This window comes from Delphinus delphis, chromosome 14 (genome assembly GCF_949987515.2).
Source record: "Delphinus delphis chromosome 14, mDelDel1.2, whole genome shotgun sequence".
NCBI lineage: Eukaryota > Metazoa > Chordata > Mammalia > Artiodactyla > Delphinidae > Delphinus > Delphinus delphis.
In genome coordinates, this window is record NC_082696.1 from 51925610 (window position 1) to 51953080 (window position 27471).

Sequence of the window (27471 nt, forward strand, 5' to 3'; positions counted from 1 at the left end):
TCTTCTTAAACCTTAACTGTGCTAACTAGCCCTTCACTATCTTAATTTCACCACCGAGGAGAAAACCCAGTGCACACAGTTCTTCCACAAATGCAAAGAACCTGCGCCCCTCGGAGCGGCCGCCCAGCCCGTGTGCGGCGACCGCGGCTCGCCAGCCCAACCCCGCAGTTACTTACATGGTCACTGTAGTGGTCACTGTCCACCTGCCCCCACCGAAATGGTTCCTGGGCTTCAAGCCGTCGGCGTCAGAACCTCCGACCGATCTGCCCAGCTCTTTGCTTCGACTTCCCTCTCCCCGGCCGTCGAAGAGGTTGGGGAGCGGCCCCCTCTTGGGCTTGGGCTTGATCTCGGGCGGCAGCGAGCTGCTCTTGACCATAAGCTTGCGGTGGATGACCCGGGCCGCCTCCTCCCCGCTCTCCTTGGCGGCCGGGCCGGGGCCGGACGCCCTCCTGAGAAGAGAGTCCTTGGCCGGAGCCCGCGGGCCGCCGGCGGGTGAGGTGGGCACAGCCTCCGGAACGTGGCTCCGGCCCCTCCTCTTGGCGGGGGACGAGGCGGGCGGCGGCTGTTTGCTCCGCTCGGACTCCCCTAGCGGCTGCCCTTTGGGGTCGGGGCTGGGCTTGGACTCTAGGCCGGAAACAGAGGCAACGCCCCCGTCGGGGGCCGCTGGAGGAGATTTCACTTTCTTTTCAGCAGAGCCGTTTTCGGCGGCTGCGTTTGGCGCCACCTCGTTGTCGAAGACCGCGTCATTCCGGGGCTCAAAGTCAGGCGGCAGCGGGTCAGCACCGGGGGAGTCGGTGGATTTCTGCGACCTCCTCCGCCTCCCCGACCTTCGGCCACTCGACCTCTTCTCCATATCTTCGCAATCGCCGCAATCTTCAGCCCCGGGACTGATCACGACCGGCTCGTCCACCCGCGCCACCTCAGTCTTACTCAAGTAGATGTCCAGAGTCAACACTTTGGCGGGGTGGGCGCGCTCGCGGGGCCGACAATCTCGCCCCGGGGGGTCGGCTTTGCTGTTCCCCGGCGCCGAACCCGTCTGGTTCTCTGCGCCCTCAGCGGGACGGTTGCCCGCAGGAGCCGATGCGTCCTTGGGGGGCTGGCTCGGCGCGTCTTGGTGCTCCGGAGAGCCTCCTTGGGCACACAAGCGGGCGGCCCTGTCGGCCGACTGCTCCCCGGCGGGCGAGCCCGGCACGCCCCTCGCTCCCCGAGCTGGCTCCTGCTCGCGGCCAGCGCCGGGCGAAGCGTTCTCCTGCCCGGAGGAATTCCCTAGTGAGGAGTGCAGCTGCTTGGCAGCGGTGGTGGCATCTGGGAAAGTCTCTCCCTCTGCCTCCAGAGGTTCTAATTGGGGTGAATCACTTTCATGGCCCTGCTGCACAGCCGCCTCCGCTGCACGGCTGCCCGAGCCAGGTGACCGCTCGGCGTCCGGGGGGGCCGCCTGGACGCAGCCCTCGGGGCGCTGGCCCTCCGGCTCCTGGCACTTTTCCTGGGGGGAGCCCTCCTCACACGTTTCTGTCTGCTTTCGTTGGCTGCCCTGAAGTTGACTCTTCTCAGTCTCTGTTTCGGGGAGTTTGGAAGAGGTTACTTCTTTGGGAGAGACTGATACGGCATTTGAGCTGGTGGGACTCTCTAACCCGTTTCTGGTGTTCCTTCTCCTTCCTGCCGTGAACAGAGTGCCGAGTTTTCCCAAAACTGGTTTCCTTTTGTTCTCTTCTGGTGGTTGTGCGCTGGACTGAAAAATAAAAGGGGATGGGGAAAGAGAGAACCTGAGAATCCGTTTTTTTCCTTTAGTAGTTAAGTATATTATGGAACTACAAGCCAAAATGATAATAGGCCAGAGTTTCTAACTGAAAACGAGATTTGTGTTTGGGAATTCATTCCAACAAAATAAACTCTTATTTTACCTTTTGAATTTTTCTCAATCACCATCTATGCTTGGCGCTACTGAAGAGTAACATTAACTACAGAAAAAAAATTATTAAAGAAAATTCGGAAGGTCCAAATAATCACTCAAGCAAAATAAACAACTCCTAGGCCTTTCTACGTTTTGCTTTTTACCTCCTTCCTCTGTAAAGATGCAATTGCAAAACATCCATGCGTGACTACAGGGCAGCAGTAACCATAATAAAGGCGGAATTTTTTCTGAAATGCCGCCTTTTCTTTTTGTAGGCGGAAAGGAGTACGAGGAAGAACAGCCTTCTCCAGAACTGAAGGAAACCACTTGGGTTCAACGTGACTGCAAACGAAAAACCTTGAGAAAACGAGAATTCGAGCCCCTGGGCGTGCCCTTCACCAAGCCCGAGGTTCTCGGCGCGCCAGGCAGCGCGCGTCCAATGGGAGAAGCACGTGGGCATCAAACGCCCGCTAGTCCTCATGGAACACAGCTGACCCCTGCCGAGCTCACCCGAGAGGGTCTTCTCCGCGGGTAGTTCCGGGGAGTGTCAGTAGGTCGAGCACCTGCGGGAGGGAGGGCGAAGGTGCTGGGCGACCGCCTTCGCAGGTCCCCACCCCCCGACCCCACCCCGATCTGGCCGGGGCTGACGGAAGGGCGCGGGGCTCTCCCAAGCCGACCTCGGCCGGGGTTCGGTCCCTCACCACCCCGCTGGGCTCCGGCTGCGCACCGGGGCGGGGGGGAAACCCCAGGGGCGGGGGGGAACCCCAGGGGGCGGACCCACCCATGGGAGGGGCCCTGGCCGCCGGCGACGAGCAGCTGGGGTGCCGGTAAGGGGAGAAACCTGCGCCTGTTACAAAGCCTGCGGCAAAACGGCCGGCACCTGGCGCCCGCGCGGGAAGCCAGGAGGGCGCTCAGAACAAATCAATTAAAGCAAATCGGCCAATGGGCGCCGTGGCGCGCCGGGAGCCGGTACGCGAGGTGCCCGGGCGGGCAGAAAGAGGAAGAGGCCCGCCTGCGGGAGGAGGGAGCGCGAGCGGCGAGTCCAGACAAGCTCCTAGCGGAGGGAAGCCTATTCCCGGTAACGAGCCCACGGCAACCCAGACCACACGTGTGGCTACAATAACTTAAGAATTACCTCTTCCACCTAAAACCCGAGAGCTACCTTTCTCGGAAGGGCAGTTTTTACAATATTGACTGCTTACAGAGGGGTTCCTGAATCACTCTTTAAAGCGGCTTCATTTCATTTGAATTATATGCAGCCAGTGGACGTGGGAGATGGTGGGAAATAGGAAAGACTGTAAGATAAAGCATGGAAGTAGCAGGGTCCACAAGCATTTACTGAGACAGTCCTGGCACTGTAACATCATGTCATTCTGCAACAGCCCCGTGAGGTGCTTGTCACCCAACAGCAGAAATAAGGAAAGCAAAGCTCAGAGCAGAGAGACTTAAGGTGTGTTAGGGGTGGGGGCAATAAAGTCAGGATCCAAACCCAGGTCCTCAGCTTCCAGTCCGAGCACCCCCAACTCCCCACTGAGGACATGGCAGTGCAGTGGGCACCCTGAGCCAGAGTCAGCCCAGAGGAGTAGACTGCAGGCCACACTTCCCCCAGAATCGGCTCCTGAGGAAATGCTCCTGAATCAGATTTACTGACAAACTCCAGAGGTGATTCTTCGCGCTTGAGAAGGCCCTGGTGGGAGCTTTGGAACTAGACAGCTGCTGCATGAGGAGAGGAACAATTGAACGTTGCAGCCACTGGGAGCTTTTGTGACTGAGTTGATACGCTTCTAAAATTTAACCAGATTTTGATTAATAATTATTCAGTAGTTATATAAATAATATAGGAAGAATTCACTGTGTAATTTAAGAAAAAATACATTAAAATATTCCAGTCTCCTAAGGAATATATTTGGACTCTTTCACTATGAGTCAAAGGTATTACATGGTTTTGAAACGTAATAATTCCTTAGGCACTAGACTTACTAAGTGATTTACATAGATTCTCATCAGAGACAGCCCTGAAGATAGGTAGTGTTTTTATGCTCATTTGCCAAGGTTCCTTATCCTTGCTCAAGGTCCCACAGCCAGTAGTCTCTCTAACTCCGGAAATGGAGCTCTTTGTCTCTGCTGCCTCAACAGGCCTTCAAACATATCCTAAAGAAGTAGCCAGGAATAGGTTTGAGTCTTATTGGCTCAATTCTAGACCATGTCCAAAAAAGACTACTGTACATGTTATCCCGTCCTGCCAATGATGTTGCAATCCATTTTTCCCATGCGGTTGAAAGGCGTCTGATCAGCCGTCTTCTCTGCTCAGTACGGGTTTTTGTTTTTCATTTTTGGCTATAGCTGCTTTTTACAGAACCGGTTGTTCTTTGTAACTTGACCTCATCAACTACTTGACTCCTTCTCCCCCCAGAGGGGCAGCCAGTTTGTCACCTGCCAAGCTGCTCTGTCTGTTGAACTTACTAGAATTCCAGACTTTTGTTTAGATGTGAATGTTCACAGCAGCTTCATTCATAATAATCAAAAACTGGAAACAACTTAAATGTCCCATCAGCTGGTGAATGGATCCAATAGTGGTACACCCATACAACAGAATGCTACTCAGCGATAAAAAGGACCGAACTTCTAAAACATGTAATGACATGGATGAATCTCACAAGCATTATGCTAACTGGAAGAAGCCAGACTCAAAAGGTATTGCATGGTTCAATTTAGATGACATTCTAGGCAATGCAAATCCAATCTATAATCGTAGGAAGTAAATCAAAGGTTGCCTGAGTGCGGGGTGGGCAAGGAGGTGTGACTGGAAACAGGCACAAAGGAACTTTGGGGGATAAAGGCAGTGTTCCAGATCTTGATTGTGGTGATGGTTACACATGTGTACATATCTTTCAAAACTCATCAAACCGTACACTTAAAATGGGGACAATTTTTACATGTAAATTATCTTAATAAAGTTGATTTAAAAATAAAGGTTTTTCCCTGGGAAGTAAAGAGCAGAAACACAATCCATCTGGCTCAGGTGCCCATTTCATAGTTCTTAGTCAATGGGGGCCTCAAGTTGTTTCAAAGGCTACTTTCTCATTTACAGGGGAATGCAGTCTTCCCCCGAGGGGTCCGGGCCCTGCATCTCCAGCATCAGATCTCTGTGTAGGATCTCTGAGAGTTCAGAGTTCAGAGTGCACCATTCCTCCTGAGTAAAGTTCACAGTCACATCTTTGAGGAACACCCCTTCTTAAAACAGGACACGTTTCTTTTCAGCCAGGGATTATTTCATTACAGTGTTCATGGAGGAAGGATGAGTATAGTAGATGGAAAACAAAAATGAGATGGCCTGGGAGTTGTCTAGAGAGTAGGCACCTCCTTAAGTAGGAGCCTTTGCACCTAGAGTCCTAAACCTAGAATGGGAGGCCAAAGACCCAGCACCTTCCCCCTCGACCTTGATGATCATCTGTTAGGAAGGGGAGTGTTCTGCACAGAGGCCATGGGGGCCCATCAGTCTTCTTCCTGCTCCCCCAGGCTACTCCTCAGGCTCTTCTGGTGTGGTCAGGGTCCTGAGGGTTCTCAGGCTGGGTGTTCTCGGACTATAGCACAGCCATGCAAACCCGGGACCTCCTTTGTAGTTAGCTTTTTCCCCTGTCCTTTCTGCCCACCTCGCTGTGCAGAAACCTGCACCTGGAATCCTCCTGTCACCAATGCCCTACTGAGATAAGCGTAATCCACAATAGGACAATGTTAGAAATGGTCCATGGGTTGTGTGCTGGGATTCGTTTTAGTGTTCTTTTTGTCAAACATTACATGTGGCTCATGGGGGGCCGTGTGCAAGTATCTGTAACAAGACCACAGTCCAGCAGTGTGTAGAGGCCCAGGCAGTACTGGCTGCAGTGCTGTTCTCTGATTCTCAACCTTCTTGGTATGGTAGCACCTACTATCAACAGCGGCCACTAGATAAAAGCTACCTTGTACTGTTATAAATAATTTCAGAGATCTCTACTATCTGCTCACTGGTGGGGAACAAAAGGTCAGGAAATACAGGATAAACTGTTAGTATACCAAAATGTTTGGATATACAGGCAAAATAGTTTATTGCTTTTTAAAGATTACCTTGAAGTTGTTGCTTTAAATTTAGAAGTGCTTCACCTAAATCATGTTTGGAGGTTGAAGGAAAATACGTTGAGCATATTATTTGAAAATGTAACTAACAAACTGTTTAAAAATAAATCTTTCATATATTTCCCATCTTTTCCTTGCACAGTGGAATATAAGCCCCTTAAGAGCAAGAAAATTGACCAATCTGTATTCCCAGCACCTAGCACAGGGACTTACAGTAGAGGTGGACATAAATTATTTGATGCTACTAAAAAATTAGTAACATCCCCACTCCCTTCCAAAGGGAGTCATCAGCACTCTTGCAGACAACTATAAACATGGTTAGTTCTAAACAAAACAAAAACAGAATGGAAATCTTTTCTGCACAAGACTTAGTGTGGTTGCGAGCATCATACTTAATGGTGAAAAACTGAAAGCATTTCCACTAAGATCAGGAACAAGACAAGGATGTCCACTATCACCACTCTTATTCAACATAGTTTTGGAGTCCTAGCCACAGCAATCAGAGAAGAAAAAGAAATAAAAGGAAAACAAATTGAAAAAGAAGAAGTAAAATGGTCACTCTTTGCCAATGAAATGATACTATACATAGAAAATCCTAAAGATGCCACCAGAAAACTACTAGAACTAATCAATGAATTCGGTAAGGTTGCAGGATACAAAATTAATGCACAGAAATCTCTGGCATTCCTATATACCAACAACGAAAAATCAGAAAGAGAAATTAAGGAAACACTCCCATTTACCATTGCAACAAAAAGAAGAAAATACCAGGCTTCCCTGGTGGCACAGTGGTTGAGAGTCCGCCTGCCGATGCAGGGGACACGGGTTCGTGCCCTGGTCTCCGAGGATCCCACATGCCGCGGAGTGGCTAGGCCTGTGAGCCATGGCCGCTGAGCCTGCGTGTCCGGAGCCTGTGCTCTGCAACAGGAGAGGCCACAACAGTGAGAGGCCCGCGTACCGCAAAAAACCAAAAAAACCAAAAAACCAAAAACCTCCAAATGGATTAAAGACTTAACTGTAAGACCAGACACTATAAAACTCTTAGAGGAAAACATAGGAAAAACACACTTTGACATAAACCACATCAAGATCTTTTTTGACCCACCTCCTAGAGTAACAGAAGTAAAAATAAAAATAAACAAATGGGACTTAATTAAACTTAAAAGCTTTTGCACAGCAAAGGAAATCATAAACATGACAAAAAGACAACCCTCAGAATGGGAGAAAATATTTGCAAATGAAACAACAGACAAAGGATTAATCTCCAAAATATACAAACAGCTCAGAGAGCTCAATATCAAGAAAACAAATAATCCAGTTAAAATATGGGCAGAAGGCCTAAATAGACATTTCACCAAGGAAGACATACAGATGGCCAAGAGGCACATGAAAAGATGCTCAACATCACTAATTATTAGAGAAATGCAAATCAAAACTACAATGAGGTATCACCTCATGCTGGTCAGAATGGCCATTATCAAAAATCTAGAAACAATAAATGCTAGAAAGGGTGTGGTGAAAAGGGAACCCTCCTGCACTGCTGGTGGGAATGTAAATTGATACAACCACTATGGAAAACAGTATGGAGGTTCCTTAAAGAACTAAAAATAGAACTACCATATGACCCAGCAATCCCACTACTGGGCATATATCCTGAGAAAACCATAATTCAAAAAGAGACATGTACCACAATGTTCATTGCAGCACTATTTACAATAGCCAGGACATGGAACCAACCTAAATGTCCACTGACAGATGAATGGATAAAGAAGATGTGGCACATATATACAATGGAATATTACTCAGCCATAAAAAGAAACGAAATTGAGTTATTTGTAGTGAGGTGGATGGACCTAGAGTCTGTCATACAGAGTGAAGTAAGTCAGAAAGAGAAAAACAAATACCGTATGCTAACACATATATGTGGAATCTAAAAAACAAAAAAAATGGTACTGATGAACCTAGTTGCAGGGCAGGAATAAAGAGGCAGACATAGAGAATGGACTTGATGACATGGGGTGGGAGGGTGAAGCTGGGGCGAAGTGAGAGTAGCATGGACATATATACACTACAGTATGTAAAATAGTTGGCTGGTGGGAAGCAGCAACATAGCACAGGGAGATTGGCTCCGTGCTTTGCCATGACCTAGAGGGGTGGGAGGGAGGCTCAAGAGGGAGGGGATAAGGGGACATGTGTATGCATATGGCTGATTCACTTTGTTGTGCAACAGAAACTAACACAGTATTGTGAAGCAATTATACTCCAATAAAGATCTATTAAAAAAAAAAAGACTTAGTGTGGTCAAGAATTTGCAGCTCTCTTCTGCCCATGTGAGGATTCTGCACGGCGACGCAGCTGCTGGCACACAAACTTGGATTTCTTCAGGTTTACTGCTGGTTCCCAGCCTGAGTCTCACTTGAGAAAGCAGATCAAGATCTTTTACATGTATTCACATGTGCCTCCTGCTAAAATGTGGTCAGTGATGTACAAAAGTAACTCTTTTTTTTTAAACACTTGTGATTCCCTGTGAGCTCACTACGGACTGAGATTTGTAATAGGCATTTAAAATGATCTACTGTCCTCTTCATCAATCTATCTTTTTGGTATTGCTTGCGCTAATATATATGGCCCACTCTAAATAATACAACATACATGCACACAAAATGCAAACGAAGAAATGTTCACATAAATACAGCTTGACCTATTAAACACTGAAACTTTTCATTTTAACTTTTCAAGTATTTTTTTTCATATGTTATCAAGTTCCCTCCCTCAGAGTATACTAAATATAATTTAGCTACGGCTTAATGATTCTGGAGACAGAACTATTTACATTTGTGCTATAATAATGATTTCTTCCATGGCTGTTACAATGAGTATAGACTAAGGTTTGCACTAAATGACCCACAGACTATAATACTGTTTAATCATAAGCAGGCCTCTTACGAAGAGGCACAGGAAATGACTGCATTCAACCAGTTTTGATCTATGTACAATTTCATACGGTGCAACCAACAGTATGTTGCATCAGACCTTCAGAGCCTCTCTCCACTCTCACTGCTCCCCTGTCTCTCGGGGTGGGATGCTTGCCCCTGTGCTGTTTTCAATATCTGTCAGCATCCCATTGCCCACCCCATCTCTGCTGCTCACCATCGTTCTCTCTTTTTTTTTAAATCTCTGTCCTTTCCATTTCATGTGACACATACTTCTCTACTTACAACCTCAATGTTTGTTTTTTTTCTAATGTTGTCACTTCAAACCAAATGGCAACCATATCCTGTTGACAGAATTATAGGTATACTATTATGTAAAAGAATAGCAGCAGACTTTTTTTTTAAACTGTCAGGTTTAACAGCATCCTGAAAAAGAGGCGTTATTGAATATGAAAGCCATAATTTAGGAAATAGTTGTATGTTCGTTATTCCAAAAGTATTCCCCACCCTTTCAGAGGGTTTGAAGAAGTAAAGAGTTTCTTTTAAAAAGTAGACTCCCAGTTCCAGCTAAGGATTGTCTTTAGGTCATTTACTGTTTGAAAGAAGCAGAGTGAAAGCTAATTGTTTAAAGCCACTGACACTTGATCAATTAGAAAGGAAGGTAAGATCATAGAATGTTTGAATTGTAGGGTCGTTTACTCGTTCATTCCGCTAATAATTATTGAGAGTCTGCTTTTGAACTTATAGTATATCATTAGGAAAATAAGATTTCGTTTACTAGAATATGACTTTCGTACCACTTTTATGTACGTACTGACTATATAGAGTATGTTACACCTGTGTGGCATGCTTCCTCCTGAGCCTTGCAATATAATAATGGCCGGGATTGAGCTCTCACTTATGATGGAGTGCTGGCTGTAGAATCAGGTAACTCTGTAAACAGTGGGCACTTCTGTTTGCTCACCCTTTGTCACCCTTCTCTGTGCCCCAGGCCCTTGACCATGAGGAACAGAGAAACAGACTCCCTTACCCTTTGGCTTTGATAGGTTCAACCAGTAGAAGACACTGACAGGAAACCAAAGGGAGGGACTAGAGTGAGGTCAAGGTAATTCCTTCCCACCCCTCTCTCTCCTTGTTAGGCTCTGGGTTGGGTGTGGTCCAGCATGACCATAGCATCGGTCATAGCACCACCCCTGCAGCTACACTTCTGTCGCCACGTCCCAGTAATTGCTTCTTCTCTCACTCCTCCAGGCCCAGGATGGAAAGGGTCTCAGTGGTGATGGCCTGGCAGTGCTTCACTATCCTTTGCTTGGGGTGGAACCAAGATTTTTTGTTTTGTTTTGTTTTTTTATTTTTGGCTGCCTTGGGTCTTCATTGCTGCGCGCGGGCTTTCTCGAGTTGCAGCAAGCGAGGGCTACTCTTCGTTGCAGTGCGCGGGCTTCCAATTGCGGTGGCTTCTCTTGTTGTGGAGCATGGGCTCTAGGCACGCAGGCTTCAGTAGTTGTGGCACGCAGGCTCAGTAGTTGTGGCTTGCGGGCTCTAGAGCACAGGCTCCATAGTTGTGGCGCACAGGCTTAGTTGCTCCACAGCATGTGGGATCTTCCCAGACCAGGGCTCGAACCCATGTCACCTGCATTGGCAGGCAGATTCTTAACCACCGCACTACCAGGGAAGCCCCTGGAACCAGGTTTTGTGGGGCATGAAGCATATATAATTTTGAGAGCTTTCTTTAAGAAGACGACAACAGAATATTAGATTACAGATTTAGGGACAGAGCCTGGGAAGAGGCCTTGTGAAGGAAGAAATCGTGAAGCTTAAGCTTCTTTTGCCTCTTGTGGTTTCCTTAAAACTTTGCCCATGCTTTGTACGTAGCCCCTCTTACTTAACTCAATCATCCAAGTTGACTGTGCCCTTTCCCATGCTGGGATCCTGACTAGGATTTACTATGTGCTCAATCATAGGTAACAGATAACTCACAATGTTTCTCTCTGTGTAAACTGAACAGTTTCCCCCAACATTTTTTTTCTCTATCACACTGAATTAATTTGCTTTACAGTAGAGATGTAAATATAATCCTAATTTGGTGAATAATTTTTTCCCATGTATAATGTGTAAATTACAGGAGATATGGGAATTTGACAGGGATAGCGAATATTTCTTACTACCTCCTGGGTTGTGGGCATATTTTGATAAGTACATATTCAAATCACTAGCTAGCTAGCTCCTAGTTGGAGTAAAGAAGCTTAGCCAAACTGGAAAATGAAAATGTGCTCATTGTCAAATTAGTTCCTTTTTTATTGACTCAGAACAAAAAAAGCATGTCCTTTATATATTTTAAAAAAGAATGACAGGGGCTCCCCTGGTGGCGCAGTGGTTGAGAGTCCGCCTGCCGATGCAGGGGACACGGGTTCGTGCCCCGGTCCGGGAGGATCCCACATGCCGCGGAGCGGCTGGGCCCGTGAGCCATGGCCGCTGAGCCTGCGCATCCGGAGCCTGTGCTCTGCAACGGGAGAGGCTGGCACAGTGAGAGGCCCGCGTACCGCAAAAAAAAAAAAAAAAAGAATGACGGGTCTTCCCTGGTGGCGCGGTGGTTGAGAATCTGCCTGCCAATGCAGGGGACACGGGTTTGAGACCTGGTCTGGGAAGATCCCACATGCCGCGGAGCAACTGGGCCCGTGAGCCACAACTACTGAGCCTGCGCGTCTGGAGCCTGTGATCTGCCAACAAGAGAGGCCGAGATAGTGAGAGGCCCGCGCACCGCGATGAAGAGTGGCCCCCGCTTGCCGCAACTAGAGAAAGCCCTCGCACAGAAACGAAAACCCGACACAGCCAAAAATAAATAAATAAATTTATATTTAAAAAAAAAAGAATGACTTGTACAATAACTCAGGCCAAAGATCAAGAATAAGTACTTTAGATTTTTTTTTTTTTTTTTTTTTTTGCGGTACGCGGGCCTCTCACCGTTGTGGCCTCTCCCGTTGCGGAGCACAGGCTACGGACGCGCAGGCTCAGCGGCCATGGCTCACGGGCCCAGCCGCTCCACGGCATGTGGGATTTTCCTGGACCAGGGCACGAACCCGCGTCCCCTAGCATCGGCAGGCAGACGCTCAACCACTGTGCCACCAGGGAAGCCCAAGAATGAGTACTTTAAAACACTAGAAAACCATCAGTGCATTGCCGAATCCAAGTGCTCAAGTCGCAAGGATTAACTTCCAGTTAGGTCATCCATATGTAGATGATGTGATGAGACGGATAGGGATATTGGGGAGATGAGGGTGAAGCAGACCAAGAGAGACTGACACAGCATGCCTGTCTCCACCAGGCACAGCTGGCAACCAAGTCCACTAAGGGGACCAGGATGAGAGAAGGAACTCGGAGGTAGCAGCTCTGTAAAGAATGAAGAAGCCTCTCCAACACAGCACTGTCAACTCCAGGCTCCGTCTGAGACTTCTAGTGACCTTGACACCTCATAACTTGAGCTTAGTGTAACCACAGTTAAAAGTATGGCAGAAAATGGTGGGGTTTTCCCCTAAAAAATAAATTTATTTCTTTATCTTTCCAATTAATATATACTTCCCAGAAATATCTCCGTTTTCTGCAATTTCTAGTGAGAATTATTGACTTCCTGGCAATTCATTTCAAATTAAGAAGGAAAATGCAGGCTTTCATGGAGAGAACTCAGGAATACTACTAAATAGGGATCAAATAATTTGTCCTCTCAAAAATTCCTCTTCTGTCCTCGAGGGTATTGAGAAATTCACGTGAAATGATATATGTGAACATGCTTTGAAAAGCACAAAGTACCTAAGACGGTGATGGCTGGCATAATTCATAGTCTGATATTCTGCTGATGTTTCATAACCCAAGTTGACGCTGACTAAATAACAGGATTAATTTATGATTCTTGGTGAGATGGAGATGAACACAGAATATGATAGACATGCAGAACTTGGCATATCATTGCTCATGGGCACTCATCTTCAATGTGTCATGACTAGAATAATGAAAAACTGAAGTCTACCCTTCCTCGTAAACATTATCTTTTCCAGATCATCATGCATAGAAGATATGCAACTAGGTAGAATGAACACCTCTGGATCACCCTATGTAAAAAAAGCACCTCACTTTCTATAACCTTATGCTCCTTTATTTTTCTTCATAGCACTTATTACCTGAACTGAAAATACTTAATATTTATTTGTATACTTTGTTGTCTGTCGTTCCTCATAGAATGTAAGCTTCATGAGAATAAGAATGTAGTTTTGTTCACCACTATGTCCCTATTCCTTCCTCAATGTGTGGTACCAATAGGCACTGAATAAATATTTATCAAAAGAACACACCAACCATATTTTCCAGAAATCTCTCAGTCTCCCACAGACAAGAGCCAGACGACATTGTGTAATGGTTCAGCCAGTAGTTTGGGGGCAATGAATTATGACTGAGGCCCTCAGTGAACGTTCTCAGACAGGAACAAAGGCCTGTCTCTAGCCTTGGCCCACTTCTCAAATGATTCCCTTAAAATCCAGTTTCTGAAATGCTCATCCTCTGGACTGTTTGAGGATCAAATGAGATGTCTGTGAAACACCTAGCACAGTCTCTGGGGAAGAGACAGGGAATGGGAAAGGAAACCTTAAAAAATATATATACATATTCATATTTGAAAGTCAGACTATATAAACAAGTACAATGAAGAAAATATAAATTGTCCTTTATCTTTTCTATCCCCAAATACCACTCTTACTATTTTTTCTTTCTGGCTTTTTATCAGGGCATTGTATAATAGCATTTTGTACGTGCTTTTTGGTGTATTATTCTTTCACTGAATTCATGCCAATAAATACATTTCTATTACAATATTTTAATGGTTGCATTAAATTCTACCATGTCAGTGTACCACAATGCCTACAGTTTATGTTATTTTCAATGCATTGCAGACTACAGAAACTATATTTGTACCTTATCTCTACACACATCCTTAATTATTCCCACAGGATATGTTCCTAATTAGTAGTGAAGGGAATGAAAAGGAAAACCACAATGAGATATCTTTACAAATCCATCAGATTGGAAAATAATTAAAAAGAGCAATGATTCCAAATATAAGAGAGGCTGTGGAGCAATAGGAACGCTCACACACTGGTGATGGGAGTGTAAATTGGAACCACTGCTTTGGAAAACACTTTGGCATTGTTGAATAGAACAGAAGATATGCATACCCTATGAGCATAGCAGCATATTCCCTAGAGTAGCAGTCCTCAAAATTTTGGTTTCAGAATTCCTTGACACCCTTAAAAAGTTAAGGCCCCCAAGAGCCTTTGTTTGTATGGGTTATATCGATCTACACTTCTCAGCTTAGAAATTAAAACTGAGCTGTTTTTAAAGTTCAACAATACTCAGGACACATTCTATTAGTCATCAGAGCAAGACATCATCGCATATCACGTTGCCTCTCGATCTTCACTGTACCCTTGTGATAGGATGAAAGTGAAAGGCAAATAACATCTTAGCATTTTTATGAAAATAGTTTTGACATTACAGACTCCCCTGGAAGATCTGGGGAACCCCCAAGTGTCCCCAGACCTCACTTTGAGAACTGCTGCCCTCGAGGCTCATGCACATTGTTCAAGGACATGAGCACAAGGATGTTCCCGGCAGCATTGCTTGTACAAGCCCCCAACAAGAAACCAACCCAGATCCCAGCCACAGCAAGATGAGTAAGTTCATTGTGGTTCATTCATAAAACAGAATACTCTACAGCAACAGAAATGAATGAACTTCGGCAGCAAAATCTGTGGATGAATTTTATAAACATAAAGTTGATTGAAAGAATCCAGACCCGAATGAGAACTTGGGGTATAATTCCATTCATGTGAAATTCAAGAACAAGTAAGTTAATTTGCACTGTCTTGAGATAAAATCATAGGTGGTAAAATTATAAAGAAGAGATATGATGATTATAACAGTTAAGGGAGTAGTTACCTCTTGTGGTACAGATCCTCTCTTTGTTTAAAAATTTGATATCTTGTTCACATGGATTTTTTGCATTAACTTTTTTTTTTTTTTTTTTTTTTTTTTTGCGTTACGCGGGCCTCTCACTGTTGTGGCCTCTCCCGTTGCGGAGCACAGGCTCCGGACGCGCAGGCTCAGCGGCCATGGCTCACGGACCCAGCCGCTCTGCGGCATGTGGGATCCTCCCGGACCCGGGCACGAACCCACGTCCCCCGCATCGTCAGGCGGACCCTCAACCACTGCACCACCAGGGAAGCCCCTTAACTTTTGTTTTTAAAAATATTGCAATAAAAGACTGGATTGATATATTATTTATCTTGATTACCGAGTTTTTTGGCACCCCCTTAAACTTTGCTCCTGAGGCACTCCCTTTACCCTACTCCCACTTGCTCCTGAGGCACTCCCTTTACCCTACTCCCACTCCCCTTACCCTACTACTAGCCCTGATGGTGAAGGAGGGGATGGGGTGTGATCAGAAAGAGACCCACAGGAGACTTAAGAGGTGGTAGCAATATGCTATTTCTTGACCTGCGCCTAGTTATTAGAGGTGCTTGCTTTATAATTATTCATTATACCTTACATCTATATTTTACACACTTTTCTGATGCATGCTGTAATCTACAATGACTAGGTAAACTGCATTTCTTTGCTTTCCAATGGGATTGAACATGTTTTTTATATCCTTATTGACCTTTTATTTTTCCTCTTTTGTGATTTATTTCAGCTAACATTTAAGAACCTACCATGTGCCAGGTACCTCTTAATAGTCCTGTGAGGTGATAACTATCATCCTCATTTTACGTTTGAGAAAACTGCAATGTGAAAAGTGATTTGCCCAAGGTCATGCATAGCTGGTGGCACCAGAAGATGCACTGCGATGTTTGTGCTATTTCTCTCCTTCTATTGGTTACACACACACACACACACACACACACACACACACCCCCCCCACACACACACCCACCCATACTTAAATATGAACAGAGAGATAAGGGAGGTCACCCCAGACACAGAAAAAGCCGAGAAGTAAAGGGTGCTGCTAAGGAAGGTGGGGAGGAGGGGCCCTGTGAGGACAGGAAATGGCTGGGAGGGGCAGCTCCAGGGGAGTCCAGGGAACAGCACTGAACCAACAAACTGGAGGGGGTGGGGGGAATTCACACTTTAGCTCGCTGGGGCCTATACAATTATGGGTTTTCATCCAGCGTCGAATGAATATTTTTTCCACTTTCTGGGTCTCTGACCCTTCCTCTCGCTTCCTTTTTACCCTCCCAAGGAATTTAGCCTTATTCTTCATTGACTCCACTAGACTCTGTCATGGGGGATTGGGACTGTGTGTGTGTGTGTGTGTGTGTGTGTGCTGGGAGTGGGAAGACTGTGAGAAAGTTGCTGCTCGTTCAATTTTGAAAAGAGAAGCATTTCATCACCTCTCACCACTCTGTTCCTGGCGGGCGGCAGGAGCCTTGGATGCCACTCTCTGCCTCAGCTTGCAGGTCTAGAGTGTGTTTTGCAAACACTGCTCCTGTACAGACTTGAGGCGGACAAGCCTGTGCACCCAGGTTGAGCACTGCCCCAGTCCTGATTATGCCTGGAGACACAGGCAGCAGCTTCCTGCCCATTTCAACATCTGAATTAAAATGAGAATGTTGGCTCACTAGCCACCACGCTCTTAGCACCCACAGTGCCTTCTTAGCACTCCACGTACCTTTATCTCATATCACAGAGAAACTCAAGGGAAAAGCAACCTTCAAAATTACCAGCCTGGCCACTATACCTCCCCGCACTGTCCTCCCCACCCCACGCCAAGCTTACTTACCAAGGTGCATAGGCTACAGTTACGTTAATCTGCTTAGTGCATTTATAGATATTTACAATTAGGCCTTAATCAGATGGTTGACCAAAACATCAGAAATTTTACTTATTAAACTTAAGATGTTTTCTGGAGGTTTATAGTCCTAATGCTCTTAATCCTAGCTGTTTATTATTATTTTTTTAATTTGGAAAATTCACTTTAAAAAAGGCATTTCTTGTAAAACACAAGGTATTAATTCTGTTAAGATTTCTAGGGGATGATTAGGAGTTCATATCCTAAGTGTAAAGACTATTTGTCCACGTAGTTATTAAGCCACTGTGTCTAAAATATCAAAGGATAGGGGAAAGTGATAAGAATTAACAGAGAAGATGATGGCAACAATGCCCAACGCTTACTTGGCCCTTTATATTTGTGCCTCTCTGAGCAAAGTAGTGAAGCAAAGTTTAATAGACTCTCACATAAACTCCTTTTTCTGAAAAGTTTACAAGATTGCTTTTTTCTCATAACTTCCTTTAAGCCATGGCACTTCTGGAATGATAGGGTTGTAAGAAGCCGAGTCACTCCTATAAATTTCTGTGTCCTAATAAAATCTCATTTGGGGAAAGTACGTGCAACACATAATAACGTGTTACGGGGACAGGCCCGCGTGAGCAGCAACAGCCGACACCCAGTGGAGAATGTATCTGAAAGATAACCTACATTTTCAAAGAAAGTGTAATAGAGATCTACCTTTCCCTACCATGATGAAAAATAAAAATCAATCCTTAGCACTCGACACCATGTTTCCCAACTAGTTTCTTCCAAGGGGCTAGATGTCAGTTTGCCTTTGATATTTGGAAAAGGGGTGGGGAAAAGATTTTTTTCCACTCAGGGGAGAAAAAAGGAGTAACTAAGTTCTTTGCAGCACACTCAACAACAGGTCTATAAAATTGGCGTCGTTAGAATGGCTGATGGAACTAACTCAAATATAGTCAGCAAGGGCAGCTTGTCAATGATTACCTGCAATAATTTAAAGAACCTCAAGAAGGGCAGACACAGTAGATCACATACTAGTGTTTTCATTTCTATTTCAAAGTCTCCAAGGCTACTTAGCCCCCACTCTACTCCTCAGCCTCCTACTATATTCCTTCTACTCACAATTGCTCACGATTTTTAAGCCCAGAGAATTTACCAGCTCTAGACAATAAACACACTGTGAAGTTAACTGATGTCATTAATAATAATACTACATAAATTCAAAACAAAGTCTCGGTCAGCGGGCTTCCCTGTTGGCGCAGTGGTTAAGAATCCGCCTGCCAATGCAGGGGACACGGGTTCGAGCCCTGGTCCAGGAAGATCCCATGTGCCGCGGAGCAACTAAGCCCGTGCGCCACAGCTACTGAGCCGAACTGCCACAACTACCGAAGCCCGCGCGCCTAGAGCCTGTGCTCCGCGACAAGAGAAACCACCGCAATGAGAAGCCAGCGCGCCACAACGAAGCGTAGCTCCCGCTCACCACAACTAGAGAAAGCCCGCGCGCAGCAACAAAAACCCAACACAGCCAAAAATAAAAATTAATTAACTAATTAATTTAAAATAAAAAGTCTCGGTCAGTGAAGAGATAACAAAACTTCACTTAGTTTCTTACCATGATGTGGCTTCTTTTTTCCTTTCTATAGACACACCAAGAGAATATGAGAAGTACAGTGTAGCTGGGCAGGCATTACCAAGATCAATCTTCCGACTTCTCAGAATAGCCTTGTCTGTCCTCCTCCTCCCAGATGACTGTGTTTAACTCTCTCCAGCTCACCTTCCTGGCAGTGCTGCTCTCTCCCAGAGCCCGAGCTGAATGACAGCTACTGACTGTTTATGTGAAGAGCACATTTAACAAAGGCGTGTTTGAGTCAAAAGTTGAAAGGGTTAACGAGGTGCGCCCTTTTTTGGGTGTGACACTGACCCAAAATTGCTGAAAAGACAACAGAGGAAGTAGTGGGCAGTTTGGGGAAAGGTGCCCTGAATATATTAAATTGGAAAACCTGATAGGAAGTAGAGCGAGAAGAACCTCTTAGCTTTGATTTTCTTTCTCTGGTGAACGAGGTCAGCTTTCTTTAATGCCGAGTTTTTGTTATGTCTCGTTTTAATTCCAGCTTCTATTTACTTATGCTTTCTTAAAAAGATATAAATTATATCCCATAAGCCACATACCATGTAACATTACCAAAAATGAAAGCATGCAGCCTAACAGAAAATGTAAAAATTATGTCCACCTCATTAAAACCCAAACAATTGATACCTATTTTCATCAATAAGTAAGATTCAATAACTAGAGATTACCATGACATTTGTTCCAAAAGTTTCTAGTTTATATGTCTGATCAGAAGTTTTCAGCATTTGGTAACAAGTTTATTCTTCAACGAAATAGTCACACTACTATTAGACCAATATTTCTTAAGTCTTTGTTATTAGGTGACATCAATCATAAAAAAGTGCTCTCCTAATTTTTTCATCATGAGCATCAGTATTAGAAACATTTATTGAGCATCTACTGGCTCATTTCAATGTGCAAGTTTGTATTGATGATGGTGAGTGTGTATGTGAGGTACTATTACTCTTTTGTATGTTTTCAATTTTCTTTTAAATTATGGTAAAAAGCACACAACAAAATTTACATCTTAACCATTTTCAAGTGTACAGGTTAGTAGTGCTCACTATATTCACACTGCTGTGCACAGATCTCTAGAACTTTTTCATCTTGAACAAATGAAGCTTTATACCTATTGAACAACAACTCCCCATTTTGCCAACGCTGCAGCCCCTGGAAACCACTATTCTCCTTTCTGTCTCTACGAGCTGGACTATTTAGGTACCGCATAAAGTGGAAACGTACAGTACTTGTCTTTTTGTGACTACCTTATTTCATTTGGCATAATGTCCTCACGATTTGTCTATGTTGTAGCATAAGACAGGATTTCCTCCTCTTTTAAGGTTGAACAATATTCCACTGTATGTATGGATCACATTTTCTTTATCCATTCATCTGTTCATGGACATTTGGGTTACTTCCACCTCTTGGCTTTTGTGAATAACACTGCAATGAACATGGGTGTGCAAGTCTCTCTTCAAGATCCTGCATTCAATTCTTTAGGATATATACCCAGAAGTGGATCATATGGTCATTTATTTTTAATTTTTTTAGTAACCATCATACTGTTTTCCCTAGCAGCTGTACCATTTTACTTTCCCACCAACAGGGCACAAGTGTTCCAATTTCTCCACATCTTCACCAACACTTGTTATTTTTTGGTTTTTTGGTAGTGGTCTTCCTAATGATGAAGTGGTGATTATTTGTTTTTTGTTTTGTTTTGTTTTTGAGCGATAGTGCTATTCTAAAGAAAAGCTAGAAGAAGTAGATGGCTAAACTTATTTAAAATATATATTATAAATTTCTCTAGGCTTGGCAAACTCAGCTGTAATTTCCTCTGTAATCATCTATGTAAAAAGATAAATTTTGAATAGATTGAGAGATAAACTCTCCAAAAACTAAAAAAAAAAAAATTATCTTAACTACTTAAAAAATATTAAAAGGTTTATTTATAAAAAGACTCAATGGTCATTTGCCAACCATAACTGTATTTATAGAGTGTCACACTCATGATTACATGAGGGTTCTTATAGTTCACGTATTCATTCAACAAGCAGTTATTGGTTGCCAACTCTGTCAGTTTCTGCAGATTCAGGAATTAAAAGATACAGTCTCTGCCATCAAGGAACTCACAGTTTGGGGTAAAAGGGAAGGAAAGAGGACAGATGTGTGCCAAGACAGAGCAAAGCAATGTTATTGTTTAGAGGTGTGTATAGGATGCAGTGGGCATCTGATGATAGCTACCATGAATGGATGGCCTGTGTAGAAAAAGTAGTGCTTTATAGAAGGGGTGGCATTTGAATTGATACTTAAAATGCATGTATCCTAGTTATGGTACTGTGGTTAACAGATAAAACCCTTGTAATCTAATATTAATTCTGCAGTTTAATATAAATCATTTATATTAAAAATATTTACCTGGTGATATGGATATATATATATATATATATATATAGGATGAAAATAAGAATTCTTCTACTGACTCAACCTGGACAGAAAAGCCATGAAACAATTACTATCTTCTATAAGTACCTACCATGTACTCACTCGGTGAGAGGTAGAGAACATAAGGCTTACTTTGACTTCTAGAAGCTTATAGAGTTGTCTATAAAATAACCACCAAACCACCAGTGTGCAGACAGGCATATAATTAAGTGCTAAAACGTGTAGAAGAGACATTTGTAATGCTTCAAGAGTTCAAAGAGGAAGAGAGGAGTGACAATGTGCCGGAAGACTGCAGGAAGGACCTAGGACTGCCTGGAAGGATAGATTTAATGAGGCAAGAGTGGAGGAACAGCATTCCAGGTGAAGGGAACAGCCAGAATAAAGGCAATGAAGTGACAACAGGCATAGGGGTTCGCTTGAGTGACGGTGCATAATGAAGGTCAGTGGGATAAGTAAGTAGGAGGCTGAATAAGTAAGAATAATTTAGTTTGGTGAGGGCCTTGAAAGGCTCGTCAAGAAGCCTAGGTGTGATGTCACGAGAAATATGGGCTCTTTGCAGGTTTCTGAGCAGGGAAGTGACATGATTCAAAGCAGTGATGGAGGAAGACAAGCATGGCAGGCTGCGGTGGGCTCAACTGCATGCGGACCTGGAGTCAGCAGTTGAGACATGAAGGGCTGAGGAGCCTGAAGTGACCACCGACTGTGGAAACAGAGGGAAGAAAAGAAAGGACTGCAGGAAAGCAGACACTGAGAGAGAGAGAGAGAGATGACTCCGAAGAACTCCGTGATGCCTCGGAGAACCCTGGGAGCTCCCTCGGAGCTCAGGAGTCTGGCGTGAGTCATGTTGAACTCAGGGCACAGTAAATGTTTCCACATGGAAATGTCCACACGCCATCTGGAACAGACCTGGAACCCATTTCCATTTTCAAAGCTACATATCTACACCGTACCTGAAGTCTCAAGCAGTCACATACCAGATCACAATTTGGTAGGAAAGACATAAGTGACAGTTTGTAACTGGCATCGCCGGCTCTATGAAGGGCCAGACGTGCTCTTACTCCCCGTAAAAGAGATGAAAGACACCCGTGTCTGTCCTCAGCTGCCATCGGCGCTTTACAGAGCTGGGTCAGGACTCAGTCTCTCCAGATGTGCCTCATCCACACATGGCCCCTGCTGAGCCACCTCTGTAGTGAGAAGGGCATTAATAAACGTAAGTAACAACCACTCTGACGTGACATCATTTTGTTTAAATAAAGTGTTTGAAAAAAGGTCATGCTTTGTGATTCTCATAATGAATGAAGTAAAAACAGCAAGCGTGTAGTTCTGTTTTGAAACCAATGAAAATCCTCTTGGGAGAGGAGACTTCATTAAATCAACATCACACAGAGATGAGAGGAAGAGCTGCCAGTTTCATTTACTTTCCAGCCTCACTGGAGGTGCTGTACTGTTTCATTACTGTACATTTTTTTTAAGTGCAACTTGAAAAATAGACGCTCAGAGCCAGCAACAGGACTCCTCACAGGGGGTGGGGAAAGGCCCGAGAATCTGGCAGGCCTCCCTCCTGCCCCCTCAGCCAAGTTCCCCAGTTCCCCAGGGGTCATTCCAGCTTCAGGGCCTTTCATTTCCTCACCCACTCATTCCCTCTCTACCTGTGGGAATCTGTATTCTGGAGCAGGAAGGCAGGAATAGGAAAATACGAAAAATTCCTGCCCCTGACTCTATGGCTGGGTCTCTAAAGAGCACAGAGCAGGAGCTAAATGCAAAAGACAGCAGAATTGCCAACGCCTGACTTTCCTCTCACATTCATTGGCCCTGCCCTTCTGTATCACATTGGAAAATATTCACATCAACATATTTCAGCTACTAGTCACAGAATAGGCGTATGAATAAATGCAGAGCATGTGTTCACAGGGCCCAATGAATCTTCCCAGTGCAAAAATTCAATATGCAAACTTCACAATTTTGCAAAAGAAATTCATCTTTAGGGGTTTCCCTGGTGGTGCAGTGGTTAAGAATCCGCCTGCCAATGCAGGGGACACGGGTTCCAGCCCTGGTCCGGGAAGATCCCACATGCTGTGGAGCAACTAAGCCCGTGCAACACAACTACTGAGCCTGCGTTGTAGAGGCCGTGAGCCACAACTACTGAGCCTGCGTGCCACAACTACTGAAGCCCATGCACCTAGAGCCTGTGCTCCACAATGAGAGAAGCCACCACAATGAGAAGCCGGCGCACCGCAACGAAGAGTAGCCCCCGTTCGCCACGACTAGAGAAAGCCCAGGCACAGCAACAAAGACCCAACACAGCCAAAAATAATAAACAAATAATAAAATAAATAAATTTATTAAAAAAAAGAAATTCATCTTTAAATTGCCACCCTCTGTTTTTTTTTAATCTACTCAATCTATTGCTTTAGGTTCTAATTCCTCTTTCATAATCCTCCTGGTGAGATGTCCCCCTCATTAACTGAATTGTAGAGTTTTCTTTCTGTGCTTATTCCTTTAGGAACCATCAGACCAGTCACAAATCTGATTTAAAGATGGTTATGCCATCGCTGTTGATTTCCCAAAGCTCACAGTCTTCTAGGGGAAAGTGCTTCCATTCACACCAGCATGAACTAGGGATTCTTCTAGCTGTATTCAGAAACCGGCAGCATTACACCACCCTATCTCTGTGGGTATATTTGTTTTTTGTTTTTAACATCTTTATTGGAGTATAATTGCTTTACAATGGTCTGTTAGTTTCTGCTTTATAACAAAGTGAATCAGTTATACGTATACATATGTCCCCATATCTCCTCCCTCTTGCCTCTCCCTCCCTCCCACCCTCCCTATCCCACCCCTCTAGGTGGTCACAAAGCACCGAGCTGATCTCCCTGTGCTATGTGGCTGCTTCCCACTAGCTAGCTATTTTACGTTTGGTAGTGTATATATGTCCATGCCACTCTCTCACTTTGTCCCAGCTTCCCCTTCCCCTTCCCCATATCCTCAAGTCCAATCTCTAGTAGGTCTGTGTCTTTATTCCTGTCTTGCCCCTAGGTTCTTCATGACCTTTTTTTTCCCCTTAGATTCCACATATATGTGTTAGCATATGGTATTTGTTTTTCTCTTTCTGACTTACTTCACTCTGTATGGCAGACTCTAGGTCCATCCACCTCACTACAAATAACTCAATTTTGTTTCTTTTTTGTGGATATATTTTAATAAAAGGCTGGGTGGGATTGTGAGAGGGAAACAACACTGTAATGTGAGCTCATTAGACTAAGGACTCCCCTGTGGTTGAATTTTCATGCCCTGCTAGAGGCATTAGTCTCTCCATTCCAGACAAAGTCTTTCCATAGTTCTTTACCTGTTCCTCAATCTATGCACTTTTTAGACATTTAGTCTGTTTCCTCACTATTAATAAACAAACTCAACTCTGTCACTTACACGGGATAATTTTGTGTTCTTGTGTACAGACTGAATAAAATGAACTGAAACCAACTCTAAACAACATAAACTACAACCAAACTAAAATGATTCAAAATAATTATTGTTTTCCTTTTCAATCTCTCAAAATACTAATGAATTTGAAATTTTTCCTATTATTTTGAAGTAATTTGGGATCTGTGACACAATCAAATAAAAAACACTCTATTAAGACTGTTGCTCAAAAAGTATTTGTGGTAGGAAGAATTCTAAGATGGTTCCCCAAATTCCCACCCTTGGTACACACACCCTGTGTAATCCCCTCCCTTGGAGTGTGGGCAGGTCCTAACAATATGATGGATGTCGCTTCTGTGATTAGGTACATTATGAGGCAAAGGTGAAGGGATTTTGCAGATGTAATTAAGTTCCCTAATGAGCTGACTTTGAGTTACTCTAAAGGGAGATTATCCTAGGTAGACCTGACCCAGTCAGGTGAGCCCTTTAAAAGAGAGCCCAGAGGTCAGAAACTTGAAGCATCAAAGACTCTCCCCTGATGACTTTTGAAAAGCAAGCTGCTATGAGGTCTACAGCAAGGAAGTGGAATCTTGCCAACAGCCACAGGAGCTTGGAAGAGGACTCCTAGCCTCAGATGCAACTCCAGCCCCAGCTGACACCATGATTGCAGGTTGTGAGACCCTGAGTGGAGAATCCAGTTAAGCCTTGTTCAGACTCCTGACCCATGGAATCTGAGACAATGAAATGCATGTTGTTTTCAGCTGCTAAATTCATGATGTTATGCAGCAGTAGAAAACTAATTCAATATCAATAAATATTTATTGGCCACTTTTTGCTGGGCTACATTTTGCAATAGATTTTTTTTTAAGTGTAAAGATTAATCCATGTATTTGAGAAACTTTCATCTACTGGGGACCATAATATAGGCAACTCTGTGGGGACAAAATAAAGCAGCATGTATCTGATAAGTTGTAGCAATTCTTAAACTAGGAATGTGAAGGAGGAGAGCAGTCAGGGAAGGCTTTGTGAAAGCGGTGGCACAAGCTGGAGTTTGAATAGTTGTGCTAGGTAGAAATGAGGTAGATCAGCATCCCAGGACAAAGGAAGAGCGTGAGCAAAGCAGAGATGGAAAAGTGCAATGTCTATTTAGGGAGGAGCCAATGAAACACTCTGGCTGAAACAGAGTTCCCGTAGGGGTTGCTTGGGACTTTATTGGTGATCAACAGGCAGCCTTTGAAGGCAAGAGAGGCACCTTTTGTGTGTTAACAAGGGTAGCAAATGTTTGGCTCTCCATCTAAGTGGAAAGGTTGACTGCTTTCTTGGTTCAGAAGATAAGGGAGATCCTTTGCTCTCTCCTGGCTTTTCAGATGTTGATACTGTTATCTCACCTGCTTCCTGATTCTCACTATGCAGTAAACACTAAGGGTTTTTTTCCTTCTATGATATCAAATATCTTGTTTACTAACAGAAAGGAGATTTCCGATCTCTGCAACAAAACACATACCGGATCCATTTCATCAGGAGGTGGAGGAAGGGCACGCAGCAGCAGGCTCAGTCTATACGCTCTCTTCCATTTAAGAGACTCATATCTAACAAGAATCAAATTATGTGGAAAAGAAGATAATCATTTCAAAATCTGTGCATTTTAGTGGATAGACATCTCAAATAAGATGGCCCTTGGTTTAGAGAAATTTTTAAAAGATTTATATATTGAAAAATAGGACAGATCAGAGTAGGAAGCATAGATCTTCATGGGAAATTTTAAAAAAAAGGAATTTGGGGGATTGAAGACTGGCCTCTAAAAATAGAATAAAGGTTGAGACTTAGAGAAAAGGTCAGTGAGTCATTCCCAGTGTGGAGAATGGCTGAGGAAATTTTATCAACAGTAGTGATGAATACATGATTTTCAATTGCTAGCCATGCTGTGCCACACCCTCAGTAAGAGTTCTCTGTATGCGACTGTGAGGGTAGTGGTGCTTCTGGAGAATCAAGAAGGGGACTGAAGTCCACGTACAGGCTGACGTGTGGCCAAAGGAAACATGGGAGGAGAGGTGAGAGAGGGAGTGGACACCCTGAGAAGGGTCAGTGCCAGAGGTGGGGGAGGGCAGGGAGGCCTCTGGCTTTGCCCAGCATGTGGAAGGGGGCTTCCCTCTTTTTATTTGAGCATTGAAGGACAGGTGTCCTCCTATGGCTGGAAGTCTTGGGGGACACCAAATAGCAGATATTTGTATTATATTTTTATAAATTTCAACCATAAGGGTTAACTATGTCCCAAACATGTTGCTAAGTGCTTGATATACATAATCTTATTGACTCTGAAGAGGTACTTGTTACTGTCCCCATTTTCAAATGAGGAAGCAAGTTCAGAGAAGGTAAGTAACTTGCCCAAGGGCAGAGAACGAATCAACAGTGTCCAGATTCAAACCCAGTGCTGCTGGGCTCCGAATCCCATGTTCTTACCCTCCGCTCTCTACACCAGCTTTCACCACACTGCTCTACCGGGAACCACTCTGTTTCTCTGGTTCCCCCTTGTCTTCCCTCATAACCCTCTTGCTTGTCTCCCTCTTATCAATTTCCTTTTTAATCCCCCCGCCACCTCAAATGTAATTTCTGCTGTCTCTTGGGAGCATCCAGCCATCTTCTGGGGGCGTCTCTCTCGGTATGTTCCCGCACCATAGATACCGTGTCAAGTTCATTGGGTAGATAGACACTCAGCCTCCTGGGATGGGTTAGGGAATGTGGCTGAGGCCACACAGGAAGAGGCAAGGCTAGTTGCTGATAAAGGTAATTCGTATATGGGGGCCCATAAAATGGAGACTGCCCCAGTAGCCTAGCCCACATCACAAATCTAAGTCATCCGGCTCTTATAGGAAACACCTGTCAAGGAAACCGAACACACACACACCAATCACAATTCTCCAACTCAGCTTTAGCTCACCCGCCCTAGAAACCAGCACCTACTAGCCTTATATGGAAATCACCACCTCCTAGCCAATCACATCCTGTTTCCTTGTTGCCACTTCCAATGCTGCATAAATCTCGCTCTTGCCCAAAATCCCTCAGGAAGAGAGCTCCACCGCTTGTGAGGCACTGCACTTCCCAGATCCAGTCCTTTCCCTTGAATAAAGGACATCAAACTTGTTACTACATTGTATTATTTTTGTCAGTTGACAGTGCTATCTAGGGACCCTTTTTCCCTGGTCCCGCTGAATGGCGATCCTTTTAA

The 27471-nt window shown here is 44.4% G+C and overlaps 2 protein-coding genes across 3 annotated transcripts in view; both read right to left on the reverse strand.

Moving 5' to 3' along the window:
- LOC132437024 (beta/gamma crystallin domain-containing protein 1) overlaps positions 1 to 978 on the reverse strand; it is a 57105-nt gene extending 56127 nt beyond the window's left edge. Inside the window, exon 1 of one of the 2 annotated variants that reach the window (XM_060030155.2) lies at positions 177 to 978. In XM_060030155.2, the coding sequence (XP_059886138.1) occupies positions 177 to 853 (677 nt within the window). In that variant the 5' untranslated portion in view covers positions 854 to 978. The remainder of the gene's footprint in view (positions 1 to 176) is intronic. The other variant, XM_060030154.2, reaches the window with a different exon arrangement.
- Positions 979 to 1110: 132 nt separating this feature from the next.
- LOC132437155 (collagen, type I, alpha 1a-like) overlaps positions 1111 to 27471 on the reverse strand; it is a 147118-nt gene continuing 120757 nt past the window's right edge. Inside the window, exon 2 of the mRNA XM_060030438.2 lies at positions 1111 to 1729. Within this exon, the coding sequence (XP_059886421.1) occupies positions 1627 to 1729 (103 nt within the window). The 3' untranslated portion in view covers positions 1111 to 1626. The remainder of the gene's footprint in view (positions 1730 to 27471) is intronic.